This window comes from Epinephelus lanceolatus, chromosome 5, assembly GCF_041903045.1.
Source record: "Epinephelus lanceolatus isolate andai-2023 chromosome 5, ASM4190304v1, whole genome shotgun sequence".
Taxonomy (NCBI): Eukaryota; Metazoa; Chordata; class Actinopteri; order Perciformes; family Serranidae; genus Epinephelus; species Epinephelus lanceolatus.
In genome coordinates this window covers 13,355,702-13,376,696 of record NC_135738.1, presented here as the reverse complement: position 1 = coordinate 13,376,696, position 20,995 = coordinate 13,355,702, and the positions used below count along the sequence as shown (strand labels likewise).

The window sequence follows — 20,995 nt, the reverse complement described above, 5'->3', positions numbered from 1 at the left end:
ATATCAGGATAATAAGACAGTAAGTAGAGCTGCAACGATTGGTCAGTTCATCGATTGACAAAATTCATCATTTGTCATTTTCAAGGAGAAAGACCAAACATGTCTCAGCTTCAGCTTCTCAACTGTGAAGATTTGCTGCTTTTCTTTGTCTAATGTGACCTTCAACTACTATCTTTGGACTCTGAACCATTTATTGGACAAAACAAGCAATTTGAAGAAAGAAGAAAGATAGCAACTTAACAGGAAACCAGAAAATCATTTTGCAGCTAAAGTGATAATTCAAATAACTGCTACATGCAAGTATCTAACAATATTTTTAATGGCTGATATATATAAATACCATTACATATCATAATACTGCGTTTAAAGGAGCAGTGTGTAGGATTTAGCGGCATCAAATGGGTCTTTTCCATTGTCACTTTTGGCTGAGCCGAGTCAAGCAATGCCACTCCAATTTGTGTTTCAATTATCAGTTCAGACGTGGCATGCCACACCGAGCTGCACCAGAGGTGGACCTTCTCAGGAGTAGGTCCAAAAGCCGGGCCGCTCCCTGTGTAGATATAAACAACTCATTCTGAGGTAACGAAACACAACAATTCTTATTTTCAGTCATTTCTGCCAGTTTATCCTCCTAAATCCTACAAACTGGACCTTTTAATTACTGTTCCAATGTTTTGCATTTGACCATCAAGACACATTGGCCGCCATGAAGCGTGCTTGCGTCTCAAAATGTGTTGTCCATTTTTTTGATACGTGACGCAGCCGCGCGTAATACCATGCGTTGCCAGCGGGGGTGATGATGAATTCAAATGAACCACTTTTTATTCACAGAAGAAGTGGGTATGAAATATGGTGGGCGAGGTGGAAAACCTTTGCAAACTCGTACGGGCACACCCTCATTTATATGACAGTTCTAGTGCCCTGCACTGTAATAAAATAGCAGTACTAGCTAGCTACAGCAGTACTAGCTAGCCGGAATGTACCAATAGCCATGTTTCCATCAGCCTGTTTAGATGCGCATCCAGAAGTATCTCATTGGAAAATTATGATGGAAACGCCAAAATTCGAATTAAATTAGATTCACACAAACTAAAATACAATCGCATTAGCCGAGTTTTGGTTGATTCGAAAAAACTTTGATACGCAAAACAGGGGATGGAAACAGTTATGTTCGAATTAAGTCTGACGTATCGTACCTCTCTCCATGGTGATATCCACACTCCAGGTCGGGAAGGCAGTAATGCATTTACAAGCTGGTTGCTAACCGCCAGAAAACGTAGAAGAAGAAGAATGCAAGACTTGTTTTGTTTCTGGTTCTTGGGAAAACTTGCCCGAGTTTGTAGTTTTCACCAAAGTCCGTACATTTAATGGAAACACACAGGATTCGTATTTCTTTTAATGCGCATTTCCCAATGATTCGAATCACTTTTGGATGGAAATATAGCTAGTGACTCTGCTACCTCCTATTGCACGAGCGATGTATTGCATTTCAAGTGTCGCCCGCGTCACTTGCGTTCAATGTGTTGACTATGAAAGGAAGTGCGTAGCTCACAACGGTCGCATCGCTTGCTCACGTTGCCTGCGTCGTGTCTTACGGATGCTTTTGACTAGTTATAAACTAGAGGTTGACTGATGGGGCTTATAATGCATCATGAATACCTAAACTCTTCTAGACACACATCAACAATCAACTTTAGTAAGGACTTATAACTGACTTATGACTCTTTATGTTATATGATGCCACATGGATTCTTTTAAATACATGAAAATCAATCACACTTTACTTAGCATCAACAATGAAACATTACGATGAAGCATGCATAAGTATAGATGCATCAATATGTACGTCACTTTGCTTGACACAGTGATAACTTATGATACTGCATGGACTGTTATAACATACTATAAGTCCTTACTACAGTTGATTCTTGATGTATGAATAGGTGAGTACAGGTATTCATAATGCATTATAGGTCCTAAGAGACTTGTAATTCATTATCTATAATGTTTCATGACTGTTATTTGCATCAGGAAGCATTTTGTGTGTTTATGAGTGCAGTCATAGAGTGTTATAATTCACTATAAATGTCATCATAACGCATAATTGATGTGGTCTTCATAGAAAGTGTTATCTGTTTTTCTCTTCACATTTTTTGCACTGAACTGTCACATGGAGGGAAAATCCTTGACAGAATGTACTGACAAAAACAGTTACTTAATTCCATCCAAATAACTGAAAACTGAGCTACTGGTGCAGCACACACAGCTCGGGCAGACCTCATACAAAACTCTGCATTTACATAAAGTATAAACAAGACTGAGGGTTTCCAGAGATGGAAATAAATGTGAAACCAAAACTAATAGTATAAAGTAAGGGTTTATGTGCCAACGTGGGGATCAAATGTTGGGTTATTTGATAGTTTAATAATACAATTTTGCAAAAAGCAGTGAATTAGAGTAAAAGTCAGATCATAGAGATGTAAAAATATACTCCAAAATAAGTGAACTGATATTTGTGCTCCTGTCAGTGTGTTTGGAGCTGCTTGTAATGTGAGTTATGTTTTGCATATCAAGGTATCTGCTCGTGTCTGCTGGTGTGTAGGAGCGAGAGTCCTCCACATCGGCTCAGTGAGTGACTAAAATAGCCTTCGCCTGCATTGCTGTTGACCTTGCACTTCACTTTAACATGATGTGAAGTGCAGGGCTGCTGATGGCCACACTGGATGCACCACAGAGGGACCGACAGGAGAGGAGAGGTCGACAGATGTGGAGGTGAAGAGGTAGCTGGATCAAGCTTTTCCTTTTTGATTCTTACCAGCACACTCACGAAAAGCTTATATTCGTTTTATTTCCCCTGAACAGAAAGAAGCTTTCACTGTTTAGAGTCAAAACTCAGGGAAATAATCCCCCTTTGGATTTTGCCTCGAAGCCCCCCTGTGGTGCCGTTTAACATTGGCTTATCTCGTTAAAATTTTGTCAATCAAACGTGGAAAGCACATTATAATTGATTTTGAAATATTTATAAAGAACAAGGTTGAAAAAGTGATATTTCACTCGCCGGCAGGTTCCCCTCCCTCCCTCCGTTCATGCAGTTGGCAGTAAGCTTCTTAAGTGAATCCAAAAAGAATGACTTATCTGCGTCTACAGGCACTTACACAAATGTTCTCAAATCGAAGCCCAACCGCGGCATCTCCTGCCAGCGAGACATAGTTCATCCTGAGAAATGTTTTCCTCTATTCCAGACCTTCTTTTTTTGACGCTGGGACAGAGTTAATGTCACAGTCGGGACGTCTACTGGAGAGTCCTCTGCTTGTCGACACAAATACCGTTTCAGCTTTAACAGCTGACACAAACTGTCCCTGTTTTCGACTGTAACTTAAGAAAAAAGAAAAGCAGTACACAGGGAAAAGGGGAGGCCATGGGGTGTTTACAAAGACATGACAAATTTTCCTCATTTAAAATAGGGTGTCATATATGGTATATACAATAATAAGGTGGATCTGTGTCACTGGCCAAATAAACACACCATTTTCTCCACCGTTTTTCTCCCAGTTCTTTTTGAAGTCGTACAGAGTAGGTCATCGGTCCCAGAAGATGCAAGTGTTTAACAGAATTAATAAAGAGGTCAGCAGTGGGGCTGTTTTTCTGGAGCTAGTGTTTTGTATTGGCCATTTTACTTGCTGCCGGCAAGATCTTTACTAGATAGGTATCATCTTTACGTAGTCCGTCAGGGATGTGTCCAAGAAAAGAGGATGTGAATGTTGTTCTAATACTGAAACCTAAAGTTTCTGAATTGATTGTTGCTACTTCTTTCCAGAAAGTCTGGATAGAAGGACAAAACCAAAAAACATGGGCATGGTCAAACATGATTCCTCCACATTCCCTCCAGCACCACAGCTGGGTGCCAATTTGTTTGACTTCTGTTTGGGCGTGATGAAGAAGCGAATCATGTAGTACAATGATGCCATTTTGAGTTCTTTTCTGTGATCAATTCTCAGGCGTGCAATCTGTCTTTACTGCACAGGATGATTTGATGAAGATTTATGTCAGCAGAATACATTATGGCTGCAACTAATGATTATCATTATTATCATTTCATCTCCCCATTATATTCTTGATTAATTGAGAACCCAGGATAACATCTTCAGACAGCTTGTTTTGTGTAACTAACAGTCTGAAACCAAAAAAAGCTGCAGGTTAATTTCTGTCAATCAAATAACTGACTAATCCTTTAAACTCTAAAATGTATATACATCTCCACACTCATCAGAGTCGATATTGTGCCTGAATCTTACTGTATGGAACAGTCTTGTGAGGGATTACAACATAAAATTCGGTCATTACATCACAATTACAAAACCAGGTAACATTCTCTTACTTTGACATTTTGGGAGGGTCGTCTTTGCTTCCCTACCAAGTGTTTGATGGAAGATTAATTTGGATTTATAGGCAACTCAGATGCACCACAAACTACATCCTCCAAAATTATCTTAAAGTTGAATCAATGCTCTCTTAAGCAGTTTCAATAAAAATTGAACATTAAAACCTGAATGAAGAATTTATTGCAGGACTGTTGTAGTAGGCTGCATTCATTTTAGCCAGGTGTACCTAATAAACTGACAACTGAGGGACCAATTCACAAAAGGATTGAGCTGCTTTTTGGGCTGCTAAAAAAGTAAGTCCACTGCTTTGCCGACAGCATCATTAACAGGCGGCTCGCTCAGTGTGTGACGTGCACTTGTAGATAAAATATAGGCCTATATTAATGAAGGTTCATTAGTACGGTTTTGTATTTCTCTGTAATGTAGCACAGTGTTAACAATGTTACTGATACTATTCTTTCTCACACCTTCAACTCAAACCATTGTGTTGCCACGCCCGAAATTCAATAATTAGATTAATATCGTAAACATGCGGGCGACTAGTCGACTAATGGCCCTAAATGACGACTATTGGTCGACTAGGAACATTCTTAGTCAGGGGCAGCACTAGATTATGGCCGTGTTTGCTCTGTAATACAGCGAACACAATATCTCTTATGAACTGGAGCTTGAGACGGGGCAGCTGGCAGTAACAAGTGATGCACAATTCATGGTGCAATCAGCAGCTGCAATCCATTCTTTGTGAATTTGCTCCTGAGTGCATAACGAGTTAACTGATAAGACCTTTGGAGCAATTTGTGAGTAATTTGCCCAGCTCTGTATCTGGAGTGAAATACCTGCAGACAAACAAGCAGACCAATTTACAGAGATTAAGAGGGGAAAACATCAGGAAACTAACAAACTGGCTGGCGTTAATACTTCTTAAAGACTGGCATGCATTTGAAATCCCCCAATAAGGCCTTGCTGACAGTCTCATATTTGCAGCCTGACTCTGCCTCAGGCGAACATTCAAACTCTCACAACGCTTCAGCGCAGCAGCGGCAGCATCTGACCGAAGCAAATGGTTCTGTAATTGGCATTACAACTTGTGGAAACCAAAGAATTCGGCTGGTTCAACTCAGCAGCCTTGTGTCTTGGCTGGCGGTAAACTTTTTACCCCAGAGAGCTGCTTTTCAAAGAAACACGTCAGGCCCCGGGGCGTTCACAGCAGCACCATAATGCCTCTGCATCCAGCTGTTGTTCGTAGGATGCAAACGGTGCATTAATGTGGACGTCATGTTCAGCTGTCGGGGAGTGTTGAAAAAGCTACAGCACACAGGAGAGCAGTTGATGTTATGTGTTGTTTATAGTGCCCGAGCAGCTGGAGGGCGAGAGTCACAAATTCATACAGTGTGATGTCGTCAATTTGGCATGTGTGGTTAAATATTATCAGATTATCCCCTTTATAAAAGCAGCTTTTTAAAAATGCATGGCAAAGAATTGGATTGGATGCAGCAGATCACGCTTCAGCAAACTTCATGACTGTCTCAGCCCGTGAGTGTGCGATCATACTTTATATGAGAGCCTGCATGCACCTTTGTTAGAATGCAGAACAAAAATCCTGAACAGCTGGACTGTAAATGTGACTGAACTGAACTGAAAATTAGACAAACTAGTCTGAATAATACACGCTACAAGAATAAAGGCATACAGAACAAACTATTCATATTGTGTTATAATTTGTATATTTGGTCTCACACCTATGCAAATGGAAATAGATAACATTAATTTAGCTTGGCTTGTTGTCAGCTGGTAAATAGCTCCTAGCGGTCCAAACCTCTCTGCAGAAGGAAGCATGGTGAGGCGTTTGGGCACCGTTCACTAACAATGGCTTAACTGCAGTCTTCACTACAAAACAATAAACATGGTCCTCTCATGAGGTCTAACAGTAGCCCTGAGCTCATCTAGACATGTAACTCTCTCTCTCTTAAAGAATTCCAACTAATATTGCTGCAACATCCCCTTAAACTTACACTTGTGCTGCCTCAAAATTTTGGCTCTTGAAAAGCTCTTCCTTTTTTGGCTAACACAAAAAACTATATCTTTTCTACATCTGGCAAATTATCAACAACAACACAAGAAAAAGACACAAAACAAAACAAATTGGAACCAGAGATGAATTCTCTTGTCCTCATGATAATTCCCTTTGCGTGTTCGTGTCTGTCACATTTCAACTGTGCACCTTGTCTCTCGCACCTCGGTCAGACAGGTGACTGACGGGGAAGTGATTACATGGGACACAGTCATGCTCCCACACACAGCACACAAGCCACCAAACGGTATCTAGTTCCTGTGAGAGTAACGTTCCTCTATCTGTGTTATTATCAAAACAAGCCTCTCAGTCCTCCCCGCACTGTCGCCTCCGGCACCTGAGAGGCATTCAGTCACCAGCGTCAAATCATCACCTGCAGAGAAGTGCAACTGTACCCTTGTGATGGTCAGGTTCATCCACAGCTATGCGGTGAAGCTACGCCGCCAAAATACCTGTCATTTTCCACACGTGTAATACATCCCTTGTTTGTTATTTTGCAAGAGATTCTTAGGATGTATGGCATAGTCTCAAGCAGTAGTCATATGCAAACTATCCGCCTGAAAAGCTTCTATACTGCAGGGTTTTTCACAGAGGCCAGAGTTTTTCTATAAAAGCAGCTGCAGTTACGAGTTTCTTCCCCAAAAGCAGCGAGGAGGTCTGAAAGGTGATTCATGATTTCCAGATGACAAACCATATATCCAACTGACCATACAACTGCCTCCTTTTACTGTACAGACTTCCACATGGGAGGCACATGGTGTCAACATGCACAGCTGCGTGTTGACATGACATCCCCATACGTCCTGACAGGAAGCCGTGTGCAGCAAGACAAAATGGCTGCCAGAAAACAACACACTACACTGAGTCATATTTAGGTTGATGAGAACATGTCGCCCTTGAACAGACCTTCCCAAAACATGAAATTCCAAATGAAATTCCATAATCCATAATCCATTATTGATAATAATCCTGGGCGGATTAGCCGACATTCCATTAGGTTTTTTATTCCATCAATGCAGAGAACGGACGCCCAGTTTCTGGGTCAAATATCATATATAGGAGTCATATGTGGTAAAGCCGAGGCTAAATATAGGTTCCCCCGCACGTCGAGGTATTCCAGTTTCAGAAAGACATTTCTATAATCCATTTCATGCCTCGTCTCATGAGCTGACATTCCAACGCCGGAGAAATAACCTGCTGAGTTCTCATCAGATTTCATCAGGCTTTTGTCACTTCCTCTCCACATTTGGGACGTCTAATTCACAACATATGAATCACATTCAGCTCGGCTTCAGCTTGCTGCTTTATCAGTACGAATATTTTCACTAAACTAAACATAGTGAGTTGTTAAAAACACAGGATAATTATGGAGTACTTTAGGCCTAAGTTGGCTACAGTGCTAAAAGTCTTGATCTCAGCACCATATATTTCTTGATCTTTACATGAGCCTTCATGGTCTGTGTTCTTGTCTTGCTAAAAAACACATATACTCCCTTACAGGTCTACACTTTATAAACCTTAAAACAACTGTCTGAACAATCAAGCTTCAACGCAGACTCTGTTGGAAGAACACTTTCTTAGTTGCCCAACAGTCATCCAATACTGAACTGTGGTTACCTTTTAGCCCAGTTTCCACCAAGCAATACGTTACAGTCCAGTTCGGTACGCTATATTTCCATTTCCACTGTGAAAAGTTGTGGATGGTACCAGCAGAACCGTTCCGTACAGTCCCAATTTTTGGTCCCCCCTCTGTTGGGGTACCTAGCACACAGATCTGGTACTAAAAGGTGGAGCTGTGAACACTGCAGTCTGTTGATTGGTCAATAGCAGTTGGTCACTCTGCTCAGGGCGGAGTTGTGGCTGGTTTTGAGGCTCATGTAACCACTGTTCATACTGTGGAGAGTTTTATTAGTAAACTGTAACTATAAAATGAAAGGATGTTTTGCTGCCTCTTGCAGCAGCTGGAGTCTGAGAAAAAAATAACTTAATTTACTGGGCCGACTGCCAGCGACTTTTAAGGTGGAACGTCAACTTGTAGTGTTTCTCAACGCATGAGTTGACAACACGAATCCATCAACACACCTTAAATTTCAATGTTACAGCTTTGACCATCACTTTAGTTTTTATATGGCATACAATTTTAGTGCCCCAACAGAGGGGGGACCAAAAATGGGGACAGTACGGAACGGAGCCATTGGTACCGTCCACAACTTTTCACAGTGGAAACAGAAAAAAAGTGTACCGAACTGAACTGAACCATATCATACTGCTCAGTGGAAACGGGGCTTAAATGTCCAGGAAACTTTCGGTGAAAACATGGCTTAAATCAGGGCCATACCAGTTCTCTCTGCACATTTCTATTTGCCTTTTTGGGGGGCAGGAATTACAGACCAGGAACTACACGTAGACATGAGCTCCTCTCAGCTGAGGTTTCTCAATTCATTAAAACATTTGTGGGTTTCTAAGAAAGTTCCTGCAGTGGAAAAAGGCTATTAGACTCAGCTGAGGTGGTCCCACAGTCATACCAGACAGTCAGGTGGAATGAACTCAAAGCACAAATACATACAACAGCATCATCAAATATCATTTCTATCATAAGTGTCTATCTGTATGGATTTCTGAGTCATCACTTAAGGCATCTAAACGTTGAAAGGCAAAGCCAAAACCCACCACCACAAAAATCAAATCCTCTACTCCTCCGTCAGAACCAAATCTCATGAACATCTATTGTTAAGATTTTGAGTCACCTCACTGACAAACCGACAGACCCGCACAAGCATATACTCTGTAACATTTGTTCAACGCTGCAGGTGTTTTCATGTGAGTTCCTTACTTCCAACACTGGCCCCGCTCCCAGGATGATCTGCTCCACCCCGCTGGCGAATCCCTTCTGGCTGAGCGCAGTCAGGTGATGAATGAGGAAGTTGGTGCTCTGAGTCTTCCCAGACCCGCTCTCCCCAGATATCACTATGCACTGGTTCTTCCGTCGCTGCAGCATGGCATGATACGCCACATCCGCCACAGCATAAATATGGGGCTCCAGCTTCCCCAGCGTGTGGTTGTCGTACAATTTGACATATTTGGGATTGTAGATTGGCAGGAACTGAAAGGGGTTAACAACAATAAGAATACTCCCAATGTAAGTGTAGATCTTCTCCTGGCGGAAACGTGCACGCAGGCTTTCCAAAATGGTGCGTTCTGCTAGCTCCGGGAGAGCGCAGAGGTCGGACGGAGGGTCGCTCCCTGCAGGCTGGGGGAGGAAACCCCGCTCCACCATGCGGCGACGCTCCTCAGTCACCCGCAGCCACATCTGCAGGCTGCCGCCATAATGAATAGATCCATCCAGGTTCTTCTCCCGCAGGAGGAAGCGGTAGTCATCGCCACTGCCCAGGCCGCTGCGGTTCTCCAAGGCGCTCCGTGGCCACAACATCATCCGCTGAACAGGGCAGTCGCCAGGGTTCAGGATCCATTCCTCCCCGCCAAACTCCTTCACCTCGGCCAACACGTAGCACTTGGTACGATCCAGACGCAACCGCTCAATGAGGCACTCGATGGCTTCAGCAGCTGTGGTGTTCTTGCGGGCGCTGACAGGGCAGTAGATGGTCCCCTCAGCCAAGGCGCCTGGGTAGACGCGCAAGGAGAACTCCTGGTCCTCCAGGCGCCGCCGCATGCTGCCACTAGCGGTGGCCATGTTGGCGCTGCTGGCGTAGCTGCAGCCGCCATCTTGTAAGCTCATGGTGGCGCAGCAGGTCCCATCAGCACACCGCTCTCTGGGCCCGGAGGACTAACTCAGGACATCCCAACTGGAGGAGGACAGAGACAAAGAGAGAAGAGATGGAAGAGGTTAAACATGGCGGCAAAACAACACGACAACAAGAGTTCAAAGGAAGAATTAGTGGTTACTTCATGTTCTCAGGCCTATTCAGTACATTGAGTCACAACGGGGTCAGTAGAGTCATGGCGATTTCATCTGTCCCATGACAGAGTGGGTCGACTCAATAGGCTTTCTGTTTTGGGTTGTAAAGGGAACGACTATCACAGACGCCACAAAAGAAGGAGCATGAGACCGAGTCAAAGAGAGACACAAGAACTGATAGCTATTCAAAACAATGAGGAACAGTAGCTGCTTCATGAATTTAAAGGCTACTGGCCAGCTTATCTGTGTGTGTGTGTGTGTGTGTGTGTGTGTACTCATGTGATAATCCAAGGGCTCTAGCCGTGTGCCAAGATTAACAGCTGCCACCTTCCACACAAAAGTGGCTGTAATCAGAGCACAATGGTTTAATTCACCACTTCCCTGTTGATAGTGAACACTGCACTCCATTCTCTCTCTCTCGCTCTCTCTCTCTCTCACACACACACACACACACACACACACACACACAGTCCACTTTCACACACCACAAAGCTTCAAATGTGACGTTGGGAAAAAAAAGAAAAACTGTAAATGACTGTTAAATTTGCTGAAGATTATGGGACAGAGATCAAACTACTATGATAACTATACTCATATATATAGAAATGTTTCTAAGAAACTGTGCTTAAATTTGTTAAACTAATGCTAAAAATGTATTTATCTCGCTGAACTGTATGAGAACTAAGAAGTAAGTCATTTTCAGTTGCTTTTACTTTGAACGACAAAATTAAAATACTGCTAAACCAGACCGAAATTCAACACAAGGAACTATTTTACAAGCTTATCGTTCAGATGAACCAGTAATTTTAACATCGTCTTAGGGCTGCTGTGCAGTGTTAATTTTGTTGATGTCACTTTTTATATCTTTTTCAGTGAAAATAAAATATCCCAATCGCCATCACTGTCAAAGTCATCACAGTACGACTTTTTGTCATATTGGGCAGCCCTTACTTTCAATATTAAATTAGATGAATTCATTTCAGTGTGTGTATCAGAACTCTCTGGGCACATTTTAACAATACTGTGGCAAAACTGACAACCGTGATATTGTTGGTCACAATAACTGTGAGTTGACTTTTTATAATACTGTCAGTCAGATCTGGAAAACGAGGCTCCTTCTACTCTACTGTATCATTACTAAATGCAGAGAGTGCATCAGTGTGACAGTTTGGTTTTATTGCCGAACTCCAGTCTCTGTGGAGATACAAAATACCAATACCACACGATGAATATGGATCAGTTTAGTACCCCAAAATGTAGAAACAAGAACTCAATTTTAAATGTAGGCCAAAACCAAGACCACCACTGTGAAAACTTTACTGATCCCTGCTCTTCATCACCTCATCCTATTTTCTTTTTTCCTCGCTTCGTCTCTCTCATGCTGTTTTCACTTCTTCCTCTCTGACTACGTTCTGGATATTCCCTATCAGTGCAAACAAATACATGCTTTACATTTCTACACTTCCTTCCTTCCCTTCTCTCCTTCGACTCTCAGTTCAAGGTCTGTCTGCACAGAACAACAATGCAAAGGCAGGACAATGCATTAAACACGAAACAACAAACTAATTCACGCAATGTTCGAGTGAACTGAGGTTAATGTTTTGATGAAAACATGTACCAGTACTCCTTTAGGCTCTTTACACTGAATCCAGTTCTCGCTTTAAGTCATCTCTCTCCTTTGTTGCCGGACGACTTTAAATTTTCCTCACTGGCTCTCTCAGCTAAGTGCAAAGGCCAGACAGATACATAAAGAGAAAGAAAGCAGAGGATGAGCCAACCAGTCGTCCTCTGAGCGCCCCAGACAGACCCTCCTCTCCCTCCTGCCGTCTGGAGTGATCCTGACCACCTACAGTAGTCTGCAGCAGCCCCGCCACCACCAGACAGAGACGGAGAGAGAGAGAGAGGAAATAACCAGCTGGGCGTCTGTAAGAAACAAAGAGGTGAACTGCGAGGGATGAAAGACGGAGCGGAGGCAGAGACGACTGAGCTAAAATACAGAGATGAGAGAGTGTACACAAGATTCAAAACAACATCCCCCAAGATCGATGCAGTCACGCGTTGAGACGCTAACGAGCTGTTCAAACGGGTAACAGGTCGGAGATCCAAGGCTATTATGCAGAAATGTAAATACAGACAGTATTCATGGTCCGTTTGTGCCGTCTGGTGGGTTCCTTTTGAGTATCTGTGGTGCTTGTACAAAGAAAACGATTGAACAAATGAACACTGAAGCAAAGCTAGGTGGGCAAATCTGTGTCTCTTCCCAGACTGCAGATCAAAATGTGGTGACACTGGATTGATTTCTTAACAAAAAACAAACTTAAGTTGACAATTCACACTACGTCTGAACAAAGCCGGCTATATCTGAAAATTAAAATGCATCCACGCTTTTTGTTGAGATCTCTGCCTACAGTAAAACATCCACACGTCTAGAAGATTTCAGTTGGCAAATAACCAATTGTGCATCACAGCCAACATGTAGTAAAAGGTGGGACAGACAGACAGGTTACCTTGCCACAATAACCCACAGGGCTCTTAGCACAGGCCGAATAGACACCATGTGGTAGGGCGGCACAGTTGCCAAGAAAATAATATACGAAAATAAGATTCAAAACATGAACTTTTTTAAAACTATGTGCGCCCTTGTCTTGTGGTGTGCTGCCCACCCATGGGACTGCAGATCCACTGAGTGACAGCACAAGACTTTAAGCCAGAGATGGTTCAGAACGTCTTTGTTTGACCTATCAGATTAGCAGCAGCATCCAAGGGGTTCAAAGATTGGCATGTGTAGGATGGGTGTGCTGCACAGGCATTAACAGGAGTCCGACAGTGGAGCAAATCCAACACATTCTCACTCTGACCTCATCACATATCGACATTTTGTCATGGACTTTACACGTAGACAAATGGCGTGCAAGGTACCCTGGGTGCGTTGGTTGTTGACGATCTGGGACACCCTGTCAAGTTCTGCCTGTTACATGTGTTGTCTGTTTTCAAAATACACTTCCCAGGAAATGTACAATTTGCATACAGTCTCTTTTAAAATAAACCCACTACGTTTTTTTTCCTTCAACAGCACACAAACATGGTTGGGTTTAGAGACAAAATAGAACAAGGTTTGGCTTTACAATCTTGCGGGAAGCAAATGCCGGCCTCCCTGGTAAAAGTCGGTTGTTGGACCACCCCTCCAACTCGTCTTACACGGACTTCCGCCGCCTTAACTTCCATATCATGCCGACGTGAAAGGACAGCTTTTTGCGGCAGTGTCTGACACTGGAAGTCACTGACCAAGCATTGGATTTCGACTTCAAGACTGGGTTGACAAAACAGGTTTTAGTAGTTCCAAGTGATAGCTGAAAACATCAGATTCTCATATATGATAAAGAAGTCCGATCCGCGTGGTGCATCGGAGAGAAAGCAGAATAAGAAAGACGATGGAAAAAAAGCAAAATACTGAGGTATGCGACACAACAGTTTGTATGATATCCTACAAAACAGTGCCCCATGAATGACGTTAAATACTTAATGAAACATTATGAACTTAATGTGAAGTTATGGAGGTTAGGTTTGGGCAAGTTAAGTTAGTGTGGTTAGGTTTAGGAAAAGAAACATGGTGACAACATACCTAAAATGACTCAAAGTTCACGCATAGTTCTGGATCATTCCACTACGCCAACTTCAAAACATTACATTACATGGGAACAGAGCATGTGAGCGGAAGGATTTTGTGTTGAGCGAGGAGCAGCTATTTTTTTTTTAAAAGGTGGAGCGGAGCCTTATCTCTCGCTCCAATTTTGCTCCGGTCACTCATGCCCCACCCAGAATGCATCTTTGCACCTGCGCACACCCACACTATTTTCTTTCAAAACTATGGAGTTTACTGTGTACTTCAGAAAAGAAACTGAGAAGAGAAGCAGTGGTACCTTGGAGAACGGTCCCTAACTGCGGGGAGAGGCGAGAGGGTTTCCCTGGAGGTCGGTCGCTTAACCCGGTCCGTCTCCTCTACACTTTGACTTATTTCCACCCTGCCGACAGCAGTACCATGTAGAACAGTCCCTAACTGCGGGGAGAGGGCTTCCCTGGAGAATCTACCAAGCTCATGTTTTATTTGTGAACAGAAGATTACAGGTTAGGGTAGTACAACGCAGTTTTTTTGAGTGGAGTGGTAAGCGAGTGGAGCGGGATAAAATTTATGATGGAGTGGAGCGGAGCGAAGAATGCGCAGAACCAAGCGGAGCGGACGAGCGGCGCAAAGTGACAGGTCTGTGAGCGAAGAGCAGAAATTTTCACCCGCTCCGCTCACATGCTCTGCGTGGGATATGTACGAACTTTGGTGCATTACTTTTTATAGGAAAACGTACAAACAGTGCATGAGAGGAGCCTGAGGTATGTGTAAGGACGGTATTATTACTATCAAAGGTAACTAGCTATTTCAGCTAGCAGTGAAAAAACACACTAGAATGGGGAGATGCTTGGTGAGAACTCACAGTCCACCATCCAAAGAAAGGCTGCTTTCACAATGAGAATAGCTGACAGATACTGTAGCGTGGGAAAGAGTGTACAGTTTGTGAGAGTGTGTGGTTACCAACTGTTGTCTTCCCTATATTTCATCACACTGGACCAGAAATAACTGAAGAACAATAAACTGTGTATTATAAATATTTAAACAGAACTCTGAAACTGAACTGAGCAGAACTGAAAACTGAGCTTGGATTGCAAAACTAATGCAGACCTACTTTGAATTTTGTAATTAAATGTTATGTTTACTATGTTAAATCTTACAATTATGGAAAAAAAGAGAATTCCACCATGACACAATATGGATAAATGCATTTTTTGCCTCTTTCCAATCACAGAGCAGTATATATCGTTGAACAACCAATGTCAGAAAATATTTTTTTATACAGACGGTAATAGAGATTATGTGTTATAAGCATAAGGAAGAGTGGTTTGCTTCTAATAAACAGAAGAAAACTGAGTAGAAAAGACTTTATCGACATAGGAAAATGATATCACAGTACAGTAAGTCACCCTGATACACAAATGATCTCTGGGAAATACCATTCCTAAACACCACAGATGTCACCAAAATAAAAGGATATTGCGGATTAGCAGTTTAAAGGATAGGAGGGGAATCTAAATCCCTACTTCGGGTAATGACGTTTTTCTCCCAGAATGGATTCACAGTTAGTTTATTTATTATCTGCCAGCCACGTTGCCTCGAACTGAGCTCATGTGAGACCCCCTTTAACCTCCACTGTCTGCTGAGAGTTCATGAAACAACGAACTGGACAACAGGAGACATCAGGAGTAGCTGAAGGTTTTGTTAAACCGTCAGAGGGATCAGGGGTGGGGACTGATGGATGGTGTTTTTAGAGGTCAAAGGTCAGAGTGAAGAGCCAAGGTCACATACCAGCTGAGGCTCCGACACATCACAAATCACTACGAAAGCCGGCCGCCAAATTTTGTTGGGGGGGAGATAAAAAAACTTTCCTGGCATTTCCTCGAACAGCTGCGCGTGGTGAGGTCATCCAGGCAGGAACTGGATGGCTGTTAGATGCTGAGCACAATAGACAGACATGACCTTAATACTGTATGTTCAGCGTTTACAGCAGCGGCGTTCTGATGATGATGGATGAAGATGGAAAGTGATGTAAGTCAGGCACGGCGAGGAAGGGAGGAGAGCAGATGAGAAGGAGGAGAAGGTTAAAAACAAACGAAAAGAGGTGGTGAAGTGGAGGAGGCTCAACGTCAGTTACGTCTTGTTTTGACACGGTCGAATCTGGAGTGCTGACAGCGTGTGGAGATAAGGTTGTACGCTGACGTGGTGGAGGAATGCTCGTGCTTTAAAATGGAGAGAGGCTGAAAGAGTAGAGGACGACTTAATGAGAGCGTGCCAGTCCTCTGACTGGTGGACAGGTTCAGCCTCAGGTTGAGGCCATTCAGAGCCATCATTCAGGTGCTAATGTTAGAAAACAGAGCTCCTTCCAGGTACGCATTAATATTTAAAGAGATAGAGTCCAACAGAGGAGGGAGAGGGGCTCAGGGAGGAGAGAAGGACGTAAGGTTAGAGAGCAGAGAGAGCAAAGGAGACAAACTAACAGGGCTGCAACTAATGATTTTCATTATTGATTCATTGATTATTGTATAAAATGTCCAACAGTCTGTGGCGGTGTCTTTGAATGTCTTTTTTGTTCAAACAACAGTCCAAAAATATTCAGATTGCACATCCAAAACCAGCAAATGTTTGATTTTTGGTTAAAAAAATGACTAAACGATTAACAAAAATCAACAGATTGTTTCAGCTCTCTACAGACAGGAAGAAAAAGAATATATTGCACCAGGTTTAAAGGTATACCATGCAGCAATTGTTGGCCCCTCCTCCCTACACTGCAAGTTAATATTGTAGAAACGTAGAGCTGTACCCGACTCAGAGTTATATCAGTCCAATCAGATTTGGCTGTTTTTTTAATTTTCAAATAAAGTTTGAATGGGCTCAGTGGGATGTTCAGTGTGTGACAGCAGCATTTATGTAACATAGGAAACAAGCTAATGGCGCTAATGGTGGATTGGAAATGTGCGACATTTTTTGCAGACACTAGATATCAAACAAAAGCCAGAGACTGTGTCGTATTAAGTACCTTCCAAGCAGAAGAGCGAAGATAATTTCGTGTCAGAGCCTTACAGCGGAAAGTTTCTCCTCCTCTGTGCCGCTGCATCATGTCTACAGTCTATAGACGAATTCGGCGAGCGATTTGTGTATGCCGCCATCTTGCGGCGGCGCCATTGCTGCGGTGACGTGTCAGTCATCAATTCATTATGCTGTTATTGTGAACTGACTCTCTACAATGACAGCATCATGAATAGCTGGATTGATGATGTTAGACAGTGGCCTCCGGTAACTGATGAAGGTATCTTAAATGAGTACCAATATTAATATAGAAATTAATCATTTGTTTGAGCGATAAGCAGGAAAGATTAGAGTAATAGGGAGATAATAGACTGTATCATTAAACACTGTGTAATATAACGTTAGTATACGTTACATGTGCTGACGTTAGCAAGCTAGCAGCGTGACATTTAATCATTATGGACAGGCTACGTGACCATCACATCATATTGAAGGCGATCAATATTGATCGCCTTCAATATGATGTGATGGTCGTCTAAAAGGCAGTGTAAAATTTGCCCAACTGATCCGGAGCTCAGGTAATTTTGACCCTCAATCAGAGACCTGTAATTGCCGTTTTTCTGGTCATCGGAGGCCAGGCGATCAATAAAATATTCTTGAATACCTAAAACAAATCACAAACACGTGTTGTTGTTGTTGTTTTTAGTCACGTAGCCTGTCCATAATGATTAAATGTCACGCTGCTAGCTTGCTAACGTCAGCACACGTAACGTATGCTAACGTTATATTACACAGTGTTTAATGACACAGTCTATTATCTCCCTATTACTCTAATCTTTCCTGTTTATCGCTCAAACAAATGATTAATTTCTATATTAATATCGGTACTCATTTAAGATACCTTCATCAGTTACCGGAGGCCACTGTCTAACATCATCAATCCAGCTATTCGAATGATGCTGTCATTGCAGAAAGTCAGTTCACAATGACAACATAATGAATTGATGACTGACACATGTCAACGCAGCAATGGCACCGCCGCAAGATGGCAGCATACACAAATCACTCGCCGAATTCGTCTATACCAAAAAGCAGCGTAAAAATCAAGAGAGCTCACTCTACAGCTAATTGTGGGAACCAGAACGTCCCAAGAAGCACTGGGGGAAAAAAGACTGCTCAACTTGAAGCAATCTCAGTCAACCAAAGGGTCTCCAACTGACATTTGAATCCCTGACTTTCAAGGGGCAGCCCTACAGAAATCTCACATCTGTTTAAATGGAACAAACAATGCTTTGGCAAACTAACTGGCAGTGCCTTCCTGCCCAACAGAAAAAAGGCCAACTCTGCTTCACTCTTCATTCCCATCCTGTCTTTCAGTGCTCGCCAGCCAAAGTCAAAGTGAAAGCCAACCCTAGATTCAACCTGATTAAGAACAAGCTCTGTCCACTCGACATTTTGCCTCGCTAGTCACTACATTTGCATTTTTTCAGCACTGTGTCCAAGGTTTTCGTAGTTTTCTTTTGGGATGCGTGCTAATTCTACCTGTTGGCTAATTTATTTGTTTTTATAAAATGCCTATTCAGTCGCCACAAGAAAATGCGGTCATTGTATGACTCTGCAAACAAACTGCAGACCACTGTAGACCAACAAACAATGTTGTTTTTAAGGGACCCATTGCTATTTCCTGAGGCTTTTTAGCCCCCAAATGTAGGTGTTTTTACGTTACCCATGGCTCTTTTTCCAGCAGCATTTTAGCCCTCAAACATGGATATCTTTTAGCAACCTGTTGCTATTTTTCCTGTCAGGATAGTGCCACAGAAAGCAGTCTTTTTTTTACCAAGACATCATTGTGTCTCCTGCTGGAATGATGCCACGAAAAGCAATTTTTTGGTAAGACATTGCTGCTTTTCCAGCGGGAACTGTGCCACCAAAACCTGGTATTTTAAGCCAAAACACGATCTTTTCCTCACCACAGCCAAGTGTTTTTGTGCCTAAACCTAACCACACATTAACCACAGTGCTGTCGAAATATAAAGCTTAAATGTATATCCTACACAATAACATGCAGACATAACTTATGCAAGTATTTTTCTGGTGACTGAGCTGCCCAACCTCACCTGCCTACTGTGCCCAGCAAATGTCTTGATGACAGAAAAATAAGAAGAAAATAACAAAATACAGGCAAAGGTCAGAGTCTCTGTAGATAAATACACCCACACACACTTCTAGTAGGCAGTAAGTGATGATTGAGAGGGATCAGAGGATATTCACACAACAAAAAGTGCATTTGTGGCTTTGGATGCTCTGTAATATTATCTGAAATGCAATTCATTGTCTACTACAACTTCCTGGAAACTTCCTAGTCTCTACCATGAAGCCTGCAAGTCTACGCTGTGGTTGCATTAGTTGTTGCATTAGAATATTATTAAGTGCATTTATGAGTTTTTTACACTGGTTCATAAACAAACAGCTTATGTAAAGCCTCATAAAGCCTCATCCACACAGTCAGAAAGCACTGAGCTCTTTATATGAGGTTGAAACATTAACAGGAATGTGCAAAATGGACTCTTAGTCTTGTTTATGTGTCTTAGTAGTTCCTGGAAATCTTTGCTTTAATAAAAGACTTGACTTGGATTTGAGTTTTGTGACTCATGAACTTCTCTTCCCTCCACTGATGGCACAGACTTTTTTCTGTCTCTAGCCGCTGAGATGTAGAGGCTTGCTTCTCATCTTTGAAACTCCTACATCTCCAGATCGTTCTCTGACACAGACGGAGAATAAAAACTGATATTTTACAGCAGCAAACATGCAGTAAATTACCCCGCCTCTATAACAAATGCATTAGAGGAGACAGGGAGTCTTTAGGATCATATAAAGAGCGGAGCAAGCTGCCAGCGACAGGCACACATCCAAGATATTAAATACAGATGAGAAGCTCAACTCGTCCTGCAGGTCTTCAAGAGTCTGGCTGGTAAACAGTAACACCCCCTCCTCTCCCACAGTCAGCTCTCACCAGTAGAACTGCAATAAACACCAAACCTCAGCATTCCTCAACACTGCTCACACACACATAAACACACACACATAAGTTCAATTAACTTTAAATCTCTCAACACAGAAAGTGTATTTTCTTCCTGGTCTCTAAACTGACAGCTGGACTGTACTCATTACACCAAAGATGACTGCATTAGTAGCTACTACATGGTTAATTTGACCTATGACTAACACGCCGTAAATCTTCTCGGCCTCCACACACACTCGCTCCCACCCCCGATCACTCATCAGGGAAGATCGTTTAAGGATTACAGGCATGTTTCAGACTCACTAGTGGCTGCTGCTGATCTACAGCAGGTACAGAAGCTTACTCCAGCTCAGATGAACACCACACCCTCTGTTCACACATCTCACCAACGGCCCCTGAATTTAATTTGCATGCAGCTGCTACTACGGAAGCCCAGAAGACACCTGGAGTTTTGTCTCGTTTGTTTTTGTGTACAATATCTTTATGTGCTTTCACCCATTTTTAAATAATCCAATTACACACTGACATACTTCTGTATTTTTTTAAATAAAAAACTTAGTAGCCACATTTATTTAGAAAGTTTTCTGACTTCTTGGGCTCATGTAACTTTTTGCATACTGTCTGTAGGAGCCAGAAAAAAACCTCTGTTGGTAATTATTTGTTTAGGCTGCACACGTTCTTTTGGTCACTTTCACTTCAGGTAAAAGAGTGCAATTAAATGGCCCAGTGGAGCTGTAACCGTAGCTCGACTACTGACTGTATAAAACACCCCTTCCTCCCAAACCTTTCTGATGTAGGAATAAGGGGCGCTGCACCTGATGTAACCCTGACAGTCACATCCACATTACGCAGCGCTTGGCCAGGTGTGAGGAGTCGAGAAAGCCTGCAGGATCTGAACTTCACTCAACCTCTTCTTTTTACGTCTTCCAAGACCTTTATCTGATACTTTTCGGGTGCAGAACCGAGCGCAGTATCA

At 42.6% G+C, this 20,995-nt stretch overlaps 1 protein-coding gene across 18 annotated transcripts in view; it reads right to left on the bottom strand.

Annotated features, from left to right (window-relative positions):
• The window catches only part of LOC117262261 (unconventional myosin-IXAa-like), a 217,634-nt gene that overhangs the window by 159,600 nt on the left and 37,039 nt on the right, over positions 1 to 20,995 (bottom strand). For all 18 annotated transcript variants that reach the window (XM_033635087.2, XM_033635091.2, XM_033635092.2 and 15 more), the window contains exon 2: positions 9,287 to 10,256. In XM_033635087.2, the coding sequence (XP_033490978.2) occupies positions 9,287 to 10,189 (903 nt within the window). In that variant the 5' untranslated portion in view covers positions 10,190 to 10,256. The remainder of the gene's footprint in view (positions 1 to 9,286; positions 10,257 to 20,995) is intronic.